General features: G+C 45.5%; 1 protein-coding gene across 3 annotated transcripts in view; it reads right to left on the minus strand.

The window, feature by feature from the left end:
* LOC147096752 (striatin-3-like) overlaps positions 1-20,697 on the minus strand; it is a 69,899-nt gene that overhangs the window by 48,720 nt on the left and 482 nt on the right. For all 3 annotated transcript variants that reach the window (XR_015074546.1, XR_015074545.1, XM_085973370.1), the window contains exons 2-3: positions 8,407-8,510; positions 5,324-5,397 (exon numbers count right to left, since the gene is read on the minus strand). Coding sequence is in view for 1 of the 3 variants with exons in the window: in XM_085973370.1 (XP_085829496.1) it covers positions 5,324-5,397; positions 8,407-8,510 (178 nt within the window). In the remaining 2 variants the exon portion in view is untranslated. The remainder of the gene's footprint in view (positions 1-5,323; positions 5,398-8,406; positions 8,511-20,697) is intronic.

Below are 20,697 nucleotides of genomic sequence, written 5' to 3' on the forward strand. Positions count from 1 at the left end.
CAGATTATAACTCTTGCTTAAACCTGTTAAACACATTCCTGATAACATTAGGGTGCTAAACCTATCATTCTGATTTTGTTTTGGCGGGGGGTTGCATATTAAACGTACTGCATTATCCACAACTCAAAAACAGCTTTAGGACAGAAAGCTGGGTTGAGGAGACTGACTGCGGTGGTGCTCCCCAAGAGAAAGGACATTAAAATGGAGTAAAGCAGCACATTTTTCTGTTTCAGGTTGCATAGTATCCCAGCATAAGACTGAAAACAGCTGTGTACCCTGATGGCACAGTTGAAAAAGGCCCTATCCTGTGCAGGGGGTAGCACCCTCGCCTCGGAGTCAGAAGGTCGTGGGTTCAAGTCCAGCTCCAGAGACTTGAGCACAAAAAATCTAGGCCGACACTCCAGTGCAGTACTGAGGGAGCGCTGCACTGTTGGAGGTGCCGTCTTTCGGATGAGACGTTAAACCAAGGCCCCATCTGCTCTCTCAGGCGGATGTAAAAGATAACATGACACTATTTCAAAGGGCAGGGGAGTTCTCCCCAGTGTCCTGGCCAATATTTATCCCTCAATCAACATCATTAAAAACAGATTATCTGGTCATTATCACATTGCTGTGTGTGGGAGCTTGCTGTGCGCAAATTGGCTGCCACATTTCCTACACTACAACAGTGGCTACACTGCAAAAGTATTTCAGTGACTGTAAAGCACTTTGGGACGTCTTGAGGTCGCGAAAGGCTCTATATAAATGCAAGTTCTTTCTTTCCAGAACTGAGCAATGCAGACTAGGAAGGTTCTTGGTTTGTGCAGATTGATCTCAGCCAGGATGGCTATATGCTGCTGCAATTGGCACCCTGGGCTTGGGAGCAGGAGGAGCGGTTTCCCCATCTCTTCCATGTGTGGGCACTGGTTGAGGACAAGATCAGGTTTACCTGTGATGGTCCACTTAGTCAAATAGCCTAGTGACACTCAGCATCTAAGCACTTCAAGAATGGCCACTTGAGCAAGGTACTGGAGGGCAGCGGGGATCTGTGGAACTATACCCCAGCACGAGTCAGTGCAATCAGGAAAGAAAATTAGAGGGAAAAAAATGAAAGACTTTAGAAAGAGATGAAGAGTAATCTTCTACGTAAACAGGCCCAACAATAACACACAGGCAGGAAGATGTCACAGATTGCATGACAATAAGGAGTAAATGGATAATCTGGCCACGAAGCATGGGGAAAGGAAGAAATATGAAGAGGCTATAATGTGGAACTGAAAGCATGGTCAAAGAGCGGGTTTTTGAAAGCAGGGAGGAAATGGCAAGCAGAGGGGCCTGGGCAGGAAGTTTCAGAAACTTGTTGAGCAATTCTGGCTTCAAGTACTGCGACAATATTTAAACCCACAAGGAACCGAGAGTGCAGTAAGATAATCTTACAATACACGATGAGAATAAAGGATCTCGTTAATCCACCATACTAGGATGTGACCATTACACTACACTGCAGCCTACCAAAGGTGTTAACACACAAAGTTTTGACGGATTTACCTACAGGATCTAAATGATACATTAGCAGTGGTCACAAAATGTTTGTTATATTGTGAAAGCAACTATTTTATTTGTTCCCGAGATGTCGATAAAGCTAACCATTTATTGCCCACCCCTAGTTTTCCTCTGGTGCTGGTGGCTGCCTTCTTGAACCACTGCAGTCATTGTGCTGTTAGTGCTTCCACAATGGTGCCAAGTAGGGAATTCCGGGATATTGACGCAGGGACTATGAAGCAAATAAGTATGGTGGGGAACTTGGCGGGGATGGCGATCTCACGACATTGCTACTCTTGTCCTTCTCAGTGGTAGAAGTCGAGGTGAGGAAGATGCTGTCGAAATAACCTTGGCGAGCTGCTGTAGTGCATCCTTAGATCGTACATACTGCAGCCACAGTGCGCCAGTGGTTGAGGAGGCACCAATCAAGCGAACTACTCTGTCTACGATGGAGTTGAGCTTCTGGAGTGCTGTTGCGGTTGCACTCATCCAGGCAAGTGAAAGTATTCCATCACTTCTGTCTTGTAGATGGTGGCGAGGCTTTGAGGGGTCAGGTCGCGAGCTGCTTGTTGCGGAGTAACCAGCCTCTGCCCTGGTGATAAGGTTGGTCCAGTTGAGCATCTGGCCAATGGTGACCCCCCAAGATATTGATGGTGGGGGACTCGGCAATGTTAAAATGTTAAGGGGAGATGACTGGGTTTTCTCTCATTTAAGATGATCAATACCCGGCACTACTAATGCGGTGTGAATATCAGCTGCCACTCGTGAGCCCAAGCTCAGATGTTATCCAGGTCATGCTGCAAGCTGGCAAGGGCAGTTTTACTATCAGGAGGAGTTGTGATTGGAGCCAAACGCTGTGAAATGAACAGCAAACAACCCTGCTCCCGAGCTTATGGCAGGGGGGGGGGGGGGGGGGGGAAGGTCACTGAAGACGCTGTAGACTGTCAGCCAAGGATGCTTCTCTGAGGAACTCCTGCAGCGATGTCCTGGGATTGTGATGACTGACAACCACAACCTTTGTGCCAGGTATGACTCCAGCCACTGGAATGTTTTGCCTTTGACTCCCGCCAGCAATGTTCCCTGTAAGCTGTGCAGCCCTCTAGGGAACCCACGCAGCCGGCTTTTCAATGTAAAAACCGACCCTTAAAAGGGCCAAAAAAAATTACAGGGAACATGGCCCATTACCTATTAAACTCAGTTTTGCTAGGGCTCCTGGGTGCCATACTCAGTTAAATACTGCCTTGATGTCGAGTGCAGCTGCTCTCATCTCTCGCGTCCATGTCTGGATCCAGGCGCCAAGGAGGTCTGAAGCCGGGTGACTCTGGTAGAATCCGAACTGACCATATTATTGGTGAGTATTTGTCACTTGATAGCACTGAGCATCACTTACTGGGCGGAGACCAATAGAGTGGTAATTGGCTGGGTTACATCTCTCCTATTTTCTGTGGCAAGGACATAGCTGCAATTTTCCAGAGTCATAGTTGTACTGGACCCAAGTCCTTTCAAAGTGTTAAATATCTATTAGGCTTATCTGTCTGAAAATCTGCAGTACCTTCAATAGGCAAGTCTAGAATTGTACAATGAGTAATTTCAAATTCCAATGTGTTTACTCTATGCTCTGGAAACCCATATAGTTACTCCACCTAATTCTACTTCACCCCAAATCAGGTTTGAATTTCACATCAATTAAGCTTACGTGAAAATTCAACCCGTGCAGGTCCAGACATCACTATTTTTTCAGCTACCTCTGCAAGTATAAACCCAGCACTCTTACTATACTACGCCACACAGAGCAAAAGGTCTCGCATTCAATTCCCAGTCTGATTGGAGTTAACTGATCCCATCCAGCGTGGTAATTGGGGTGCTACAGGTTAAGGAGGCCAGGATAAAAAACCGAGATAAAAATCAGCCAGCGCTGCTAGAAAGTGATGTGTGCAGACAACGTGTCGCAACGGGATTGCAGTCAGCTGCGATACCCTCCAGTCAAACTATTAGTCAACAGTCTACAGTTACTGCCAGCGGGTACATAGATTTCGATACAAATATAAACATACTTCCACAATCACTGATTCTTGCAATAAGGGTAGATGTAACACAAGTACAGGCATGTTACTCAACAGTGGTGCAAATTCAGATTTGATATTTGCTCCTTCCCTCTTTCGGATGAGACATTAAACCGAGGCCCCGTCTGCCCTCTCAGGTGAACGCAAAAGCTCCCATAGAGCTATGTCGAAGAAGAGCAGGGGGGAGTGCTCCCCGGTGTCCTAGGCCAATATTTATTCCTCAACCAACATCACTAACAGATTCTCTGGTCATTATCACATTGCTGTTTGTGTGCAAATTAGCTGCTGCGTTTCCTACATTACAAACACTTCAAAAAGTACTTCATTGGCTGTAAAGCTCTTTGGAACATCCTAAGGTCGTGAAAGTCGCTATATAAATGCAAGTCTTTCTTTCTTTTCCTATTAAAAACCATGATCACTCTAATTTTAGTATGGTAACACAATGCTAAATAAGCCTAGTAAGGGCACTGTACAAATGTTATTATAATTAGGGCAAGTGATTTGTCAAGGGGTGATGATTCATGGCAAAGAGTGATCAATATATGCAAAGACTTCTGGATAAAGTGCTGAAAGTGATAACCCTAGGATCATTTAAGCAGCAATTGGATACTGCAGTGAGGAGACTGATGGGTTTTTCTGGATGGACAAACTACGAGATGAATGGCCTTCCTCATCTGCAACGACCATGTGATCTTGTAAATCCCACCAATTTCTACATTTACTGCAGTTGGTGCAACTTTGCAGAAAAAGTCCCAAAGGGGGTAAAGTTGTTGGCTTCTGACAAGTGGTTGCCATTCCCTCCGAGGCTACTCTGGACACTAACTTAATCGAGTGGATTTCAAAAGAGCCAGCAGGCGCACACAAGTGGCAATGACACCGCCACAGAAGGGAGAAAGGAGCGAGCGCAGCATCAACATCGAGTGCCTCGGGACATTTTTCTATGTTTATGGCGCTATATAAATGCTTGCTGTTGGAACAGAGCTGAGCGGGTAGTGGGAACACACCGGCGTAGCGAGCGCAGAACAAGGGGAAGAGAAGTAATGACATGATGAAGCACGAAGACCAAAACCACAGACCACTTGGAGGGTGCGGCGTGTCAAAATTAGTGAAGAAAGACTTGCATTTCTATAGCGCCTTTCACGACCACCGGACGTCCCAAAGCGCTTTACAACCAATGAAGTACTGTTTGAAGTGTAGTCACTGTTGTACAGGAAACTTTCTTTTATCCGGCATGGACAGGACCGACGTGGTGCCGGTTCATCAAAAATTCCGGATAACCGAACGTTGTAGTAAGAGATACGGAGCTGAGAGCTCCGTATAAAGCAACAAACCCTGTTGCTTAGCAACAGGTTCAAAACAATGGCCACAAGTTGCAAGCGTCTCTGTAGCTTAGCAACAGCTGCAGCCACACCCTTGCACAGCAACACATGGAGCAAGGCAAGTAATAAAAGTTACCTGAACCTACTCCTGAATTTTGCCAGTTAACCGACATTTCCGGTTATTTAGGGGCCGGTTAATCGAAAGTTTCCTGTAATGTAGCAAACACGCCAGCCAGTTTGCGCACAGCAAGCTCCCACAAACAGCGATGTGATAATGACCTGATAATCTGTTTTAGTGATGTTGATTGAGGAATAAATATTGGCTAGGACGCTACCTATAATGTGCATCTGCAACAGCTACTTTTAACTGAAGCTATGAATTGGTCTCGAGCAAAAAAATGGTGTATTTCTCAAAAGTACCCGATTCAGGCGTGTCTGTCTTTGCGTCACCTTGAACTGGTTCCGTTCCATACTTCAGCTTGTGGTACTTTGTCCTAGAAAACAAAATAGAAATGAAAATGTTCTAATGTAATATTAAGGAGTGATACAGTTACACGAATAAAGCACCTGACTTGGGAAATAGGAAATACAAGAAAAAATGTAATTGCATTTTGGACACCTACATCTTCCTGATGTAATCTGGGGATTTATTAGCATGAATCCCACTGCTTCCCGGCAATTAAGCCTGGGCTAAATTTTTAAAAAGGACATTTTTTTTTTCTTCTTCCTTTTTCAGCAAGCGGTTTTAACATATTTTGAGCAAGGTGCTTTTACAGGTAGACTATCCTTTATCCGAAAACCTTGGGACCAGCTGAGTTTCGGTTTTCGGATTTCAGAAGGTATTGGGAAATTTGTCGGGGTCGGCGGGGGGGGAAAAGAATATTGGACGGGCCGCGGTTCGGGTCGGGTCAGGGGGGGAGAAAAAAATATCGGACGGGCCGCTGTATTGTCGGGTTCACTCTCCCGGTACCTCCTTCACACTGCCCAGCTCGGCCTGCAATCTCCTACCCAGGAGGGAACTCTGTGACCCTCAGCGTAAGTCGTGCGCCACTCTGGTCATGTCGTGCGCACGACTTACGCTGAACGAAAAAACTTTCGGTTTTTAAGAGGTTTTCGGAAGTTCGGATAAAGGATAGTCTACCTGTACTAGGTTAAAAAGAGGGACTTTCACCATGAAAATCCCATTTTTTTCCCTTCAAGACACTGGCTCTTGCCTGATTCAATACCCAACAACACCCCTTCAGTACCTCATTCAAAAGGCCATCCTTCCTACAAGTGGTGGCAGGCTCATTACTATGGGAAGCAGCACAGCAGAGCCCATGGTCATAAGAACATAAGAAATAGGAGCAGGAGCAGGCCATTCGGCCCCTCGAGCCTGCTCCGCCATTTAATGAGATCATGGCTGATCTGATCTTGGCCTCAGCTCCACTTTCCTGCCCGCTCCCCATAACCCTCGACTCCCCTGTTGCTCAAAAATCTGTCTATCTCCGCCTTGAATATATTCAATGACTCCGCCTCCACAGCTCTCTGGGGTAAAGAATTCCAAAGATTCACGACCCTCAGAAGAAATTCCTCCTCATCTCAGTCTTAAATGGGCGACCCTTATTCTGAGACTATGCCCCCTCGTTCTAGATTCCCCCACGATGGGGAACATCCTCTCAGCCTCTACCCTGTCCAACCCCCTCAGAATCTTATGTTTCAATAAGATCACCTCTCATTCTTCTAAACGCCAATGAGTATAGGCCCAACCTGCTCAACCTTTCCTCATAAGACAACCCCTTCATCTCAGGAATCAACCTCGTGAACCTTCTCTGAACGGCCTCCAATGCAAGCATATCCCTCCTTAAATAAGGGGACCAAAATTGTACGTAGTACTCCAGGTGTGGTCTCACCAGCGCCCTGTACAATTGTAGCAAGACTTCCCTACTTTTATACTCCATAGCCCTTGCAATAAAGGCCAACACCTTATCATACCAGACTGATACCTGGGATGGCAGGAATGACGTATGAGGAGAGATTGGGTCGATTGGGCTTATACTCGCTGGAGTTTAGAAGAATGAGAGGGGATCTCATTGAAACTTATAAAATTCTGACAGGACTAGACAGACTAGATGCAGGAAGGATGTTCCTGATGGCGGGGGAGTCCAGAACCAGGGGTCACAGTCTAAGGATAAGGGGTAAGCCATTTAGGACAGAGATGAGGAGGAATTTCTTCACCCAGCGAGTGGTGAACCTGTGGAATTCTCTACCACAGAAGGCAGTGGAGGCCAATTCATTAAATATATTCAAGAAGGAGTTAGATATATTTCTTAAGGCTAAAGGGATCAAGGGATATGGGGAGAAGGCAGGGACAGGGTACTGAATTTGGATGATCGGCCATGATCTCAATGAATGGCGGAGCGGGCTCGAGGGGCCGAATCTTCTATGTTTCTATTCCATTTGCCTTCCTAATTACTTGCTGCACCTGCATGCTAACATTTTGTGTTTCATGTACGAGGACCCCCAAAATCACACTGTACCGCCGCATTCTGTAGTCTGGTGGTCACTCACCATCATCTCAGGTTTATTTTGCAGTGGGGGAAGGGGGGGTCACCGATCAATCAGAACCTGGTTGATTTTTTTTTTACAAAACTAGGAAGCCGAGATGAAGGGTCAAGGCTCGTAATGGAGGAAAGAACACGGTTACCAGCACAAGGCGTTTTCCACAGGTATTCAAAGCGAGTTCCCTTTTCTCCCTCAACCTATCTATTCGCACATTTGTTATATGCAGACTCCACTTTAATAACTTTTACTTTGCAGAACCCATTAGGGTTGAACTTTTGAAATTTCATTTCATGCTTAGTTTATCTATCTATATATATAAAAAATAAAGTGGTTGTTTTGTCTGTCCGCTATACACTCAAAAGTTATAGTGTGTAGCAGACAGACAGACAAACCAACCGCTTTATATATATAAATAAATAAGAAGATAGATAGATAGATAGATATCAAAAGAAAGCTGATGATCAGGGGAGTGTCATAGGCGTATTTACTTTTTGGTCAGACAAAAATTGTTCCGACAGTATACAAAAAACGTTCAAAAATCCGCTCATTAGCGATTGACCAATCCTACCGCTCATTAGCGTTGAGTGACGTGATGGTTGACCACTCCTACAGTTCAGTGACCTGATGGTTGACCAATCGGTGCGTCACGGGCGGGACCTAATCCTGCAGCCTCCCGAAACTTTGCCGCCATTTTTCCCCCTGCTTTTCCTCAACTGCGTCGGCCCGCCGGAGCGGGAGGTGAGTTGGGGTCACTCGGGCCGGGCCTCACAACCGCTCGGCCCGAGACACACAGCGGGGGAGCGGCAGCGGGCGGCTGTCAACCGCGCCGCCCTTTAATATTTTATAATTCTCATTACCCCAACTTAGTTTTCAGAGCAAATTTTAAATAGAAGAAAAACTATGGTTGCTCATACGCAATATTCTTGGGGAGGATCTAGAGTTCAGTTTGCAATGCTCACCTTTCTTGCTTTAAGGCATATTCGAGCATCTTAATTCTCCGTACCAGATCCTTCTTGAGATTCTCCTGACCTTTCCTCTCTCCTTGAAGAAAGGCTACACGTGCCTGTAAACAATCAAAGCGGATACCAATCAGTAAAATAGTGCGAGAGCTTGCTGCAATTAACCTTCTGTTGGGGAGCAGCAAGACTACCCAGACCTATTGATTCTCTGTACAGCAAGTTGCCACTCACGGTAATTTGGTTTATTTTGGGGACATTCTAAAAGGAAAAGCAGTGGCCGAGTCACTAAAAAAAAAGGAAAAGTGGCAAATGCTGGAAATCTGACATTGAAAACTGAAAATACACAGCAAGTTAGTCAGAATATGTAAAGAGGAAAGACAGGCTGTGACGTTTCTGTAACCTTTCATCAACGAGAATATTCTCGTGCACCTTCTTGTAACCAACTAAAGCATAGCATTGGCGTTAGACTTGCGTCAGGCTGTTTGCCCACTACTGAGAAATGGTGCATGCCAAGAGGAGGCCCAGTGAAGGCGTACAAAATATAATGGCCCAGAAATTCGGGTCTCCACAGGTGAGTACGCACGGGGTACTCACCCGTAGGCCGAATGGCAGTGCCGGTTTTCTACATGCACTGCGCATGCGCGGGAAACCGGCACTTCCGATCCTCTGAACGAAGGGGTTCAGAGGTCGAACACGCGCGCAGGGGAGGCTGCGCGTGCACATCAAACGTACATTTTTTTTTTTAAATACAGGTTTTCCCGGGAGCGTAAGCCTGCAGGATTTAGAAATGTAAAAAGCAGGCGTAAGGCCTGCTTTTTACAAGTGGTCAATTAATTAAAATTCAAACATTTTTTCCACAGGTTTATTATTTTTAAATACTTTAAAGCAAGGTACGTTTATTTTTAGCCCCGTTAGAAAATAAAATTCTGTTTTTCTAAAATTTAAACTACTGTTTAAAATAGTTATTTAATGTAATTTATAGTTTATTTAAAAAGTGTGTTTTTAAAAAAAAATTATTTGAAGGTTTACGGCTATTTTGTGGCCGTAGTATTTATAAGTTTTGACAGCTCTTCCTGTCAATCTTATGAATGGGCTTTTCCCTCCTCCGATTGGCTGCCCATGGCCCACGTGATCCCAGGGGATGCATCGCACTAACTGCGCCCCTGGGATACGCAAGCACAGCGCGCCGGCAGCTGGGCCAGGCCCCGGATCGGAATTCCACAGGGGCCCACATCTCAACGGCCGGCGCGCAAGGTAAGTGCAGGTCGGGGGCTTGCACCCGCGGGAAGCCCCCGACCCGAATTTCTGGGCCAATTTGTTTTGTTGAAATCAAAAGTAATGATGGGGCTGAATATCTCATATGGTAAGTAAATGTGCATGGTACAGCTGCACAAGGTGCGGAACCAGCAATGCTGTGTGCCAGGGGCCGGTGGGGCAGAGGGCTACCGCTCTGAACATGTGGAGTCCCCCACCTCAATTATACTGTTGTAGTAAAAGAAAAAAAACTTGCATTTATTTAGCGCCTTTCACGACCTCAGGACGTCCCAAAGTGCTTTAAAGCCAATGAAGTACTTTTTGAAGTGTGGTCACTGTTGCAAAGTAGAAAACGTGGCAGCCAATTTGCGCACAGCAAGCTCCCACAAACAGCAGTGCGATAATGACCAGTTTTAGTGATGTTGGTCGAGGGACAAATGTTGGCTAGGACAACGGGGAGAACTCCCCCTGCTCTTCTTCAAAACAGTGCCATGGGATCTTTTACGTCCACCTGAAAGGGAAGACGGGGACTTTCCAATTACTACGCAGCCGCGCTTAAGAGGGAACATTGCATACAAAGCAACTAAACTCGAATTTCAACAGCGTTGTTTAAAATTATAGGTAGAACACAGTCTAGCAGCAATTTGCAAGCATTTTCAACAAAAAAAGTGCATTATCTCTTTATTCCTACAATTGAATTACCAAAGGATTGACTGAAGATTTTCTTCACAAAGTTTTCTTCAAAGACACGAGAGCTTCTTTGTAATTTAAATTTCTTTGCTGGTATTATTTTATTGATGGATACCTCCCACCATTTACAAAAATTAAACTCTACTACAGACCTTCTGATAAAGCCACGAGCAGCTCCTGCAGTCACGTCGCTGACTGCCTCTTAGACTGGCCGTGGACCAATCTCCAATGCGGGCACTAGAATTTCAGTGACGTGTGACGATGGATGTGCAAAACTGTCATACTACTCCCACTTGAACTGTGAAAAGTACCCGGAAATATAATTTAACTGCAAAAGGGCTTGACCTCCCAAATTTGGCTGCTGTGTGGAGCGAGCATTTGAGTTTCATAACAAAACTGGAGTAAAGCACTGCTGGAGTATTGCACAGAGTATAGTTACATATATTGGCCGAAGAGTAACTTTTCCTAAACTGCATTAAATAAAACTTGGTACAATTTTGGTTAAAAATGTATTCCAGCAACGTGTTCTATGATCAAAATACCTGTAGAGTGAAACAGCTGCTTTTAATCGGAGGTGTCCATTACTCTCAATCAAAAAAGGTTTATAATTTTTTCCAAAGTGACCAATTCACATGTGATAGGAGCTATTTGAGGCACAAGTGGTTTGTGTTATTTTGCTATAATACATTGTCAACATGCCCAGTGATGACACTGAATGGTGACAAGCTGCATCTGCACAAAAGGTGGATGACATAGAAGATTAGCGATAACAAAATGTCAATAATATCGCACCATTGCAAAGTTCCCTCTAAGCTGTGTGCGGCCGCGCGGTAATCTGCAAGGTCCCGCGCAGGCCGCTCACAAGCGTTTATATTGGAAAGACCGCACGTGCGCAGAAATTTAAAGGGACCGCGCACTGAAAGAAACAGGCTGCGCACAACCAAGTGCAGCTTACAGGGAACATTGCACCATTTAAACAATAAGGGGTTAATATCCTTCTCCAGGCCAATCCTGCTTTGTAATCAGCTTCCAATTTCCATGCCTAATCTCCACCAGGCACTTCCTTCAGCCCATTTCAAGTTCGAGAAGTAACCCAGTGGGCCACCATGGCCATTAATTGCTCTTATTACATCTGAAGCACTATAGGGTTTGTTATAATGGTGCTATGCCATTGGGGTTGATATAACAGCCAATGTTGTCCTATGAGGAGAGATTGAGCCTATACTCTAGAGCTTAAAACAATGAGAGGTCATCTCATTGAAACATACAAGATTCTGAAGCGGATTCTGACAGGATAGATGCGGAGAGGTTGTTTCCCCTGGCTGGAGAATCTGGAACTAGGGGGGGCACAGTCTCAGGATAAAGCGTCGGCCATTTCAGACTGGAGACGAGGAGGAATTTCTTCACTCAGAGGGCGGTGAATCTTTGGAATTTTCTGCCCCAGAGGGCTGTGGAGGCTCAGTCGTTGAGTATATTCAAGACAGAGATCGATAGATTTTTGGACTCTAGGGGAAATGGAGATCGGGTGGGAAAGTGGAGTTGAGGTCGAAGATCTTACTGAATGGCGGAGCAGGCTCGAGGGGCTGTATGGCCCACTCCTGCTTCTAATTCTTATGTTCTTAATTTCTCACAAACCCAATCAACAGTCCCTAATCATTGTTCAGTCCCTAATCATTGTTCAGTTTACAGAGTTTAAGTGGGTTTTTTTTTTGCTGTTGTTCTCCCTTCTTTCTGCCCTCCTCTCCTGAAGGCATTAACTCCTTCTAGGATATGGTTTCATATGTCAGCAGGTCCCCAGTATCTTGTCTAAAGTCCTATTTTTCCCCCCCAATGCGCAAACCTAAGCTTTGATTCAGCGATCGCACTCTCATCCAAGTCAGAAAGTTGTGAGTCCACGCCCCAATCTACAGCACATAACTTAGGCCAGCACCAGGACTGAGGGAGTACTCCACTCCCAGAAGTGCCATCGTTCAGAGGAGACTGTTAAACTGAGGCCCTGTCTGCCCTCGCAGGTGGGCACAAAAGATCCCATGGTACTATTCAAAAGAGCAGAGGAATTTTCCTAATGTCCTGGCTAACATTTATCCCTCAAACTATCACAAACAGATTAGCTAGTCATTTATCTCATTGCGGTTTGTGGGACCTTGCTGTGCGCAAATTGGATGCACTTCAAAAGCACTTCATTGACTGGAGGCACTGTAGGACATCCTGAAGTTGGGAAAGGTGCTATATAAATGCAAATTATTTATTTCTTTAAACAGTTTGTGTCAATAGGCTACTTGGCTGTGCAGAGCACCATAACTGAGCCCAATTAAACCCTTACCCTTACATGCCCACTTTCCAATGGATAGAAATCAGGACTTTTTTCTGCCCTTAGTCTACGGGCACTGAAGCCGACTGTTGCGACGCAGTGGCCAGCCAGAGCTAAAATCAGCTATCCCAGCAGACGGAGAATCAAACTTGGAAACTTCTAGCCTATCTGGCTTAGTTGCATGACACTTTTGTCAACTGAGCCAAATGGGGTTGTTTCAAAAAAGGGTTTATTTTGCACTTATTTTCCTCAAGTAACACAGCTGGCATACAAGAGGCACACTTACAACACTGTACCTTCACAGCCAATCTCCCCCAGTAATTGTAACTCTAATCAAATGGTGCTATTAGCAACCATCTGTCATGTACAAGGTGTAAAACTGCACAGCGTATGCCCAGTCCCTTCTCATTTGCAAGATGGACCACTGGCACCCGTTGTTGTTGGCTACAATCCTCAATGTCTGGGATCATTAACTTAAACCAGTCTAGACCTTTGGACAGGACCGATTGGAAATTGTCGGAGCAAAATGTGCAAATAAGCAACGAGGCCGTTTATTTCAGAATGAGGTTACTTCATATGGTGCGTCTTGATTTAGAGTGGGAAGCATTTATATGCTTCTGAGTGAGTAATATTGCCAGAAGCTTTGGATTATATTACTTGGCTGCTCCTCCAGCCAAGGAATAGGAAGGTCTGAATAAGAGGGAAAATATATAAAGTATGATTTAAAGAAGAGATAACTCCCCTGGTAGTTTCGTGGGTAAATGAACTGCCTCCAATCCACCACTGGCAGCAGTTCCCAGACACTTCATCCGGTCCTCTGGAAGTCTTTCTGCCTCTGCATCACCCTAGCTATTTTCCAAAACCTCCTCACACCCTTCTCCTCAAACCAGGTCAGTGCCACCCCACTCACCCCAGCTCTGTTTTTCCCTTCTCCCTGCTGCTCTGCCTTTGTGACAGCTTGCTTTATGTCCGGAGTGTTGTAGGATTGCAGGTAATTGTGGACATGAAGTGTACGTTCCAGTTTAAAAGGAAAACAAAAAAGGTGCTGGAAGTTCTCTTGGTGCTTAAAATTCGACATGGTGCAGCAGGTCAGGCACTGCCCGTCCTCCTTTATAACCCGAGTTTGGATCCAGCCCAGACTGGATCCTCACCTTATCTGAGGAAGGATGTTCTTGCCATGGAGGGAGTGCAGCGAAGATTCACCAGACTGATACCTGGGATGGCAGGAATGACGTATGAGGAGAGATTGGGTCGATTGGGCTTATACTCGCTGGAGTTTAGAAGAATGAGAGGGGATCTCATTGAAACTTATAAAATTCTAACAGGACTAGACAGACTAGATGCAGGAAGGATGTTCCCGATGGCAGGGGAGTCCAGAACCAGGGGTCACAGTCTAAGGATAAGGGGTAAGCCATTTAGGACAGAAATGAGGAGGAATTTCTTCACCCAGAGAGTGGTGAACCTGTGGAATTCTCTACCACAGAAGGCAGTTGAGGCCAATTCATTAAATATATTCAAGAAGGAGTTAGATATGTTTCTTAAGGCTAAAGGGATCAAGGGATATGGGGAGAAGGCAGGGACAGGGTACTGAATTTGGATGATCCGCCATGATCTCATTGAATGGCGGAGCAGGCTCGAGGGGCCGAATGGCCTACTCCTGCTCCTATCTTCTATGTTTCTATGATGGGATGAAGTGGCTGTTAGGTCGTTGTAGGAAAGGAGTTATAATCCAGCTCCTTGTAGACATGGGCCCACAGCACAAAAATGTCCTCCCGTGGACATCTTAACCAGGCCACAGGATGGTTAGTGTTGAAAAAGGTGCATATAAGTGCTCTTCTTCAGTTGACGGTTGAGGCACTGCTGGGGAGGAGTAGAGGGAGGGTTACTGGGAATACAGGAAACTTTGGTTTATCCGGAGGTTGTATGTCTGGAGTACTCGATCTAACGGCAAAAATCAGGAGCCGTTTTCTATAAGGTTTTTTAGTTCTCGTTCTTTTTTTTTCCCCAGTCAAGCACTGCAAGGTCTGTAGCTATAGCAACAGCTTCAGCTAGAGACGCTTGCAGCTGCAGCCGACTCTTTAGAAGCTGTTGCTAAGCAACAGTGTTTGTTGTCAGATACGGAGATGAAAACCTCCGTATGCTTCAACATTAACTTTGTATGTCCGGCAGTTTTGATAGATCGGCAACATGCCGGTCCCGTCGGTGCCGGATATCACAAAGTTTCCTGTACTTAGAAGTGTTCTATCCCCTGACACTTAACACCCCTCACCTTGATCAGAATAAAACACACACATGAAGTGATTTTAAAAAGTTCACATAGCTATAAATAATTCTGCATCTACAAGTACACAGTTTCCTTTGCAGAATCCAATAGTTTTATTAAGAGTTTCCACCAGATACTGCAGATCGCAAATCTCGCAGATTGTTAAATAGCGAAGGAACCATTTTCAGCAGCCAATTATTTTGAGACGTCTTGTCCTTATTGAAGTGAGCAGATGCTTTTTATAAATCAGCTCTTCACACCTTATGCAAGTCTTTTGCTGAGCACTGCAGTAGGAATACAAGGGGCGGGGGGGAAAATCACAGCAAAGCCAATGACTGACTAGCTGTCCAAGTGTTCAGGGGGCAACATTACTACAGGAAACTCTCGATTTACCGGCACCTAAATAACCGGAAATCTCTGCTAACCGGCAAAATTCAGGAGTAGGTCCAGTTAACTTTTACTTCATATTAGTGGCCGTTCCTGGATCTGTGGCCGTGTAACCGGGGTTCCTGCACCTGTTGCTATGCAACAGGGACGTCTGGATCTGTGGCCCGGGTTCCTGCACCTGTTGCCATGCAACAGGGACGCCTGGATCTGTGGCCGTGTACGGGGCTCTCGTACCTTTCACTATACCTCTCTGTAATCCGGACTTTTTGATAAACCGGCACCACGCCGGTCCCAGATAAAAAAAGAGTTTCCTGTATTTGATTGCTGGATCTGGTTTGTTACGTTGTGTGCCTGTATGCAATGATGCCACTAACCGCAACACATATTGATCTGTATATGACCGAGTCAGCCATATGCCCAAACAGTGTTTGTCTGCACTATAAGGGCGGGCGGTGGGGGGTGAAGAAGTCAGCCGGAGATTCCATTGCTAATAGTTATCCCAGTGCTTTCTGCTGGAAAATGTGGAATTTGGGCGTGGACAGGATTGGGTCCAATTTCCCCACGGACAAGTATCCAGCAGGTGCTAAATCGGCTGGAATTGCACAATGTGGATAGCTACCCGAGGGAGCCACTCGACAGCTGCTGGCATCATAGACCTTCAGGGGGAGACGAGGAGCACACCGGGGAGGTTCAGGGAGAAGAAACAGAGTTACTATGCGGGATTCCGTTTCATCAAAATAGCCAACCAACACTCAACCATAAGGGAAGGTAGAAAATGAATGATTATATCTGACATCATACTTAATTGATTTCACACCTATCTTTTTTCACCAATTTTCCTCTGCCCCCCGACCCTGCCTTCCCTTCTTGAAGAATCATAGCAGTTTACAGCACAGGAGGCCGCCATTCGGCCCATCTTGTCCATGCTGGCCTAATCCCACTTTCCAGCACTTGGTCCGTAGCCTTGTAGATTATGGCACTTCAAAGAAGTTCAGCCCTTGCCACACAATACCTATTCTTCATGTGTGAGCCTTGACAGGGTGTTGGCAGGGTATGCGACTTTGACTCTGAGGTGCCTCATATCTGTGGCCAAACATGTCCTCACCCAACAGTCTCAAAAGGTACTTTTAGCAGGAGACGGAATAGTAATCAGAAACAGGAAGCCTGGGCAACCCTCTCCTCTGTAACCCAGAGGTATTGAATTGTAGCTGCATTGGCTGAGATCAGCAGACACTGCACAGGTCAAGGCTCAAACCTGGCCAGTTCCTAGTTTGAGTGCCTCAACATTGGGAGGGAGAAACAAAGAAACATAGAAGACAGGAGCAGGAGTAGGCCATTCGGCCCCTCGAGCCTGCTCCGCCATTCAATGAGGTCATGGCTGATCATCCAAATTCAGTACCCTGTCCCTGCCTTCTCCCCATATCCCTTGATTCCTTTAGCCTTAAGAAATATATCCAACTCCTTCTTGAATATATTTAATGAATTGGCGTCAACTGCCTTCTGTGGTAGAGAATTCCACAGGTTCACCACTCTCTGGGTGAAGAAATTCCTCCTCATTTCTGTCCTAAATGGCTTACCCCTTATCCTTAGACTGTGACCCCTGGTTCTGGACTCCCCCGCCATCGGGAACATCCTTCCTGCATCCAGTCTGTCTAATCCTGTTAGAATTTTATAAGTTTCAATGAGATCCCCTCAACTCCAGCGAGTATAAGCCCAATCGACCCAATCTCTCCTCATACGTCATTCCTGCCATCCCAGGTATCAGTCTGGTGAATCTTCGCTGCACTCCCTCCATGGCAAGAACATCCTTCCTCAGAGGTGACCAAAACTGCACACAATACTCAAGGTGTGGTCTCACCAAGGCCCTGTACAACTGCAGCAAGACATCCTTGTTCCTGTACTCGAACCCTCTTGCTACGAAGGCCAACATACCATTTGCCTTCTTAACCGCCTGCTGCACCTGCATGCTTACTTTCAGCGACTGGTGCACAAGAACACCCAGGTCTCGTTGCACTTCCCCTTCTCCCAATCTGTTGCCATTCAAATAATAATCTGCCTTCCTGTTTTTGACACCAAAGTGGATAACCTCGCATTTATCCACGTTATATTGCATCTGCCATGCTTCTGCCCAATCACCCATTGATTCAGTTGGTTATCGCAGCAGTTAACTGAGCCACACAGACCAGACGGCCCCGGATTGCTGATCTTGCGGAGTTCAATGCAGTCGGGTGGCTTCTGTGCCCCTGCTGAGTTGTCGACCAGCACGCACAGTCTAGGCTATCGCATAATGGAAGACCATTTGGTCATTGTGCTGGGAGGTGACCAATGTCCCTGCAACCATACCCTAGCATGACCCAGTACCTTCATGTGAAGAGAACAATTAGCAAAAGACGCGAAAGGGAATTATTTAAGTATTTGGGACCAGTATAAAATGGATTAGCGGTACTGACAAAGTTATAATCCTTGAACTTTGTAAAAAGAACAAATAAACCTGAATGACTCACAGAACCATAATCTGAACTCCTGATCTTGTAGTTGGAAGTCAAGCTGTCAAGTACTTAAAACTACTCTTTATGATGAGGTTAAACTAGCGACTTTTGCCATGTGTCTTTACATCAATGGTGTGACAATAGCACATTACTCACATATCAAAGGCATTACCATTGCCGAGTCCCTGACCAGCAACATGCCAAGGGTCACCACTGACCAAAAACTGAACTGAACCAGCCACATAAATGCTGCAGCTACTAGAGCAGGCCAGAGGCTGGGTATTCTGTAATAAGTGGCGCATCTTCTGACCCCCCCCAAAGTATCTCTACCAACTACAAGTGAAGACTGTGATGGAATACTCTCCACTTGCTTGGATGGGTGCAGCTCCAAACAACACTCAAGAAACTCAATCAGCACCCCATCCACTAGCTTAAACATCCACCCCCTCTACCATCGGTGTACCATGGCTGCAATATATACTGTCTACAGTATGTACTGCAGCAACTCGCCAAGGCTTCTTCGGCAACACCTCCCAAACCGGGGACCTCCACCACCTACAAGGACACGAGCAGCAGGTGCATGGGAACACCATCACCACCAAGTCACACACCACTCTGATTTGGACATATAATCGCCGTTCCTTCATTGTCACTGGGTCAAAGTCCTGGAACTCCCTACCTAACAGCACTGAGAGAGCACCTTTACCACAGGGACTGCAGCAGTTCAAGATGAAGTCTCACCACCACCACCATCTTGAGGGCAACTAGAGATGGGCAATAAATGCCAGCCTTGCCAACACCCACGTGCCGATAATAAAAAAAAATACATCGCGCAGACTCTGTTCCTATGCCCCAAGTCCTATTTTTGCACAAGTTCAAAAAGTGGAGGTTAGAGGCTCAGAAAATACGCACCTCTTTCCACTGATCCTCTCTTAAGAGGTCATGGATCTCTGTTTGAGCTGCTCTTGTAGAGTCCCGACAGCTTTATTAAACTGTCTTCAGATGCAGAATACTGCAGGCACTAATGTAGGAGGGGAGGAGGGGGAAATAATCAGAGACAAGACACCCTGGGATAACACCATATGCTTCCAGCTCAATAGTCGCACAGCAGAGACAAAGGCCTAACAGCAGGTCGCTGACCTATCTGACTCTCCTTCCCTCCCCCGATAATTGTGAAATATTGTGTCATAGTAGCGTGGATAATCCAAACACATAACCAACTCTCATTTCGACAATCAACACATGACCATTTAGTAAACGCGCTGTGCATAACTTCATGCTTGCTATTCAGAGAAATTCACTCACTGCGTCGGGACAGCTACTTTTTCCACACTGACCACAATTTAACCTTCGATACAATACTCTCATTGTACATACTTCTTTTTCTTCATGTCAGCCATGGCTCAGTGGGTAGCACCCTTACCTCCGAGTCAGAAGGTTGTGGGTTCAAATCCCACTCCAGAGACTTGAGCACAAAAATCTAGGCTGACACTCCAGTACTGAGGGAACGCTGCACTGTCGGAGGTGCCGTCTTTCGGATGAGACGTTAAACCGAGGCCCTGTCTGCTCTCTCGGGTGAATGTAAAAGATCCCATGGCACTATTTCGAAGAAGAGCAGGGGAGTCATCCCTGCTGTCTTGACCAATATCTATCCCTCAATCAGCATCACTAAAACAGATGATCTGGTCATTATCACATTGCTGTTTGTGGGAGCTTGCTGTGCGCAAATTGGCTGCCGCGTTTCCTACATTACAACAGTGACTCCACTTCAAAAAAAGTCCTTCATTGGCTATAAAGCGCTTTGACACATCCGGTGGTCGTGAAATAAATGCAAGTCTTTCTTTGTTATGAATTGAACTGATCTAAAATTGCCACCGTACTTTACGAATTTGATTTATATGAAGGTGACTTCAGCCGTTGGGAAAAAAAACCATTGCAATTGATTGTCCCAAATTTAGAAGTCTGTGTCCTAGTTCAAAAAATGGCTCTGGGTCTCCAAGAACAGTCGTCACCCTACAGACTACTGAATGGCTGCAAATAATACTACAACAGCTACAATGCAGCAGGGAACAGACAAAGGAGAACCTGAAGTATATACACCAAGCCAGATTTGTGAAAAAAAAAAGCAATCAATCAAGAAAAATGCTTCTGTCACAACAGGACTAGGCTAGCCACCTGCCTTATATTTACACATGTCCTGGTCTGACCTTCCGTCTCTGTACGTTGGTGGGCACAATTTTTATTATCAGCCAACAATAAATTAAAGGTGCATCGCCCTTGGAGAAACTAGCTAAATCAGTTTGAAGGTGAAAACAATTTAGCAGATTTACTAGGCGGGGGGAAATCAAATGCAAACTGCTACGGTGATTTTAGTAGCGAACATCTATTTTTTTGCCCGTTTTGGACAACGTAAGCATTGGAATTCGATCCACCTTTCCCAATAAGCTCAGTGAAATTTATTTGGGGATCTTGGCAGCTCTCCAATTTCTACAGATCAATGCAAACCAAGTCTGATGACACTGCGATTCAAAAATCAGCTAAACTGCTGACTCCAAGTAGGACCAGGCACCTCTTGGGTGGGGGGAGAGGGGGAACTACATGGACCAAGATAGAAAAATCATTGCACACCATATTCAGAGTAAACAAAAAAGAAAAGGCACAGATCTTTAGATGATAACAAGGATCTTTGACATTTTGAAGCAGCAAATCCAACAACAACATGCCTTGTATTTTTAGCTTGTAAATTTTTTTTAAAAGGCAGACTCAATGCTGGCACAATGTTCAAAAGAGTATTTATTGCAACTTAGTGTGGAAAAAAAGTGTGAATAATGCCAATATTTCTGACTGACTGGGCTTGTTGGCTAATGACATAACCACAAAGCCGCCATCTTGAAATC

This window comes from Somniosus microcephalus, chromosome 34 (genome assembly GCF_052327205.1).
Source record: "Somniosus microcephalus isolate GS21.2 chromosome 34, FLI_Smic_1.0, whole genome shotgun sequence".
In the NCBI taxonomy this organism is placed as follows: domain Eukaryota; kingdom Metazoa; phylum Chordata; class Chondrichthyes; order Squaliformes; family Somniosidae; genus Somniosus; species Somniosus microcephalus.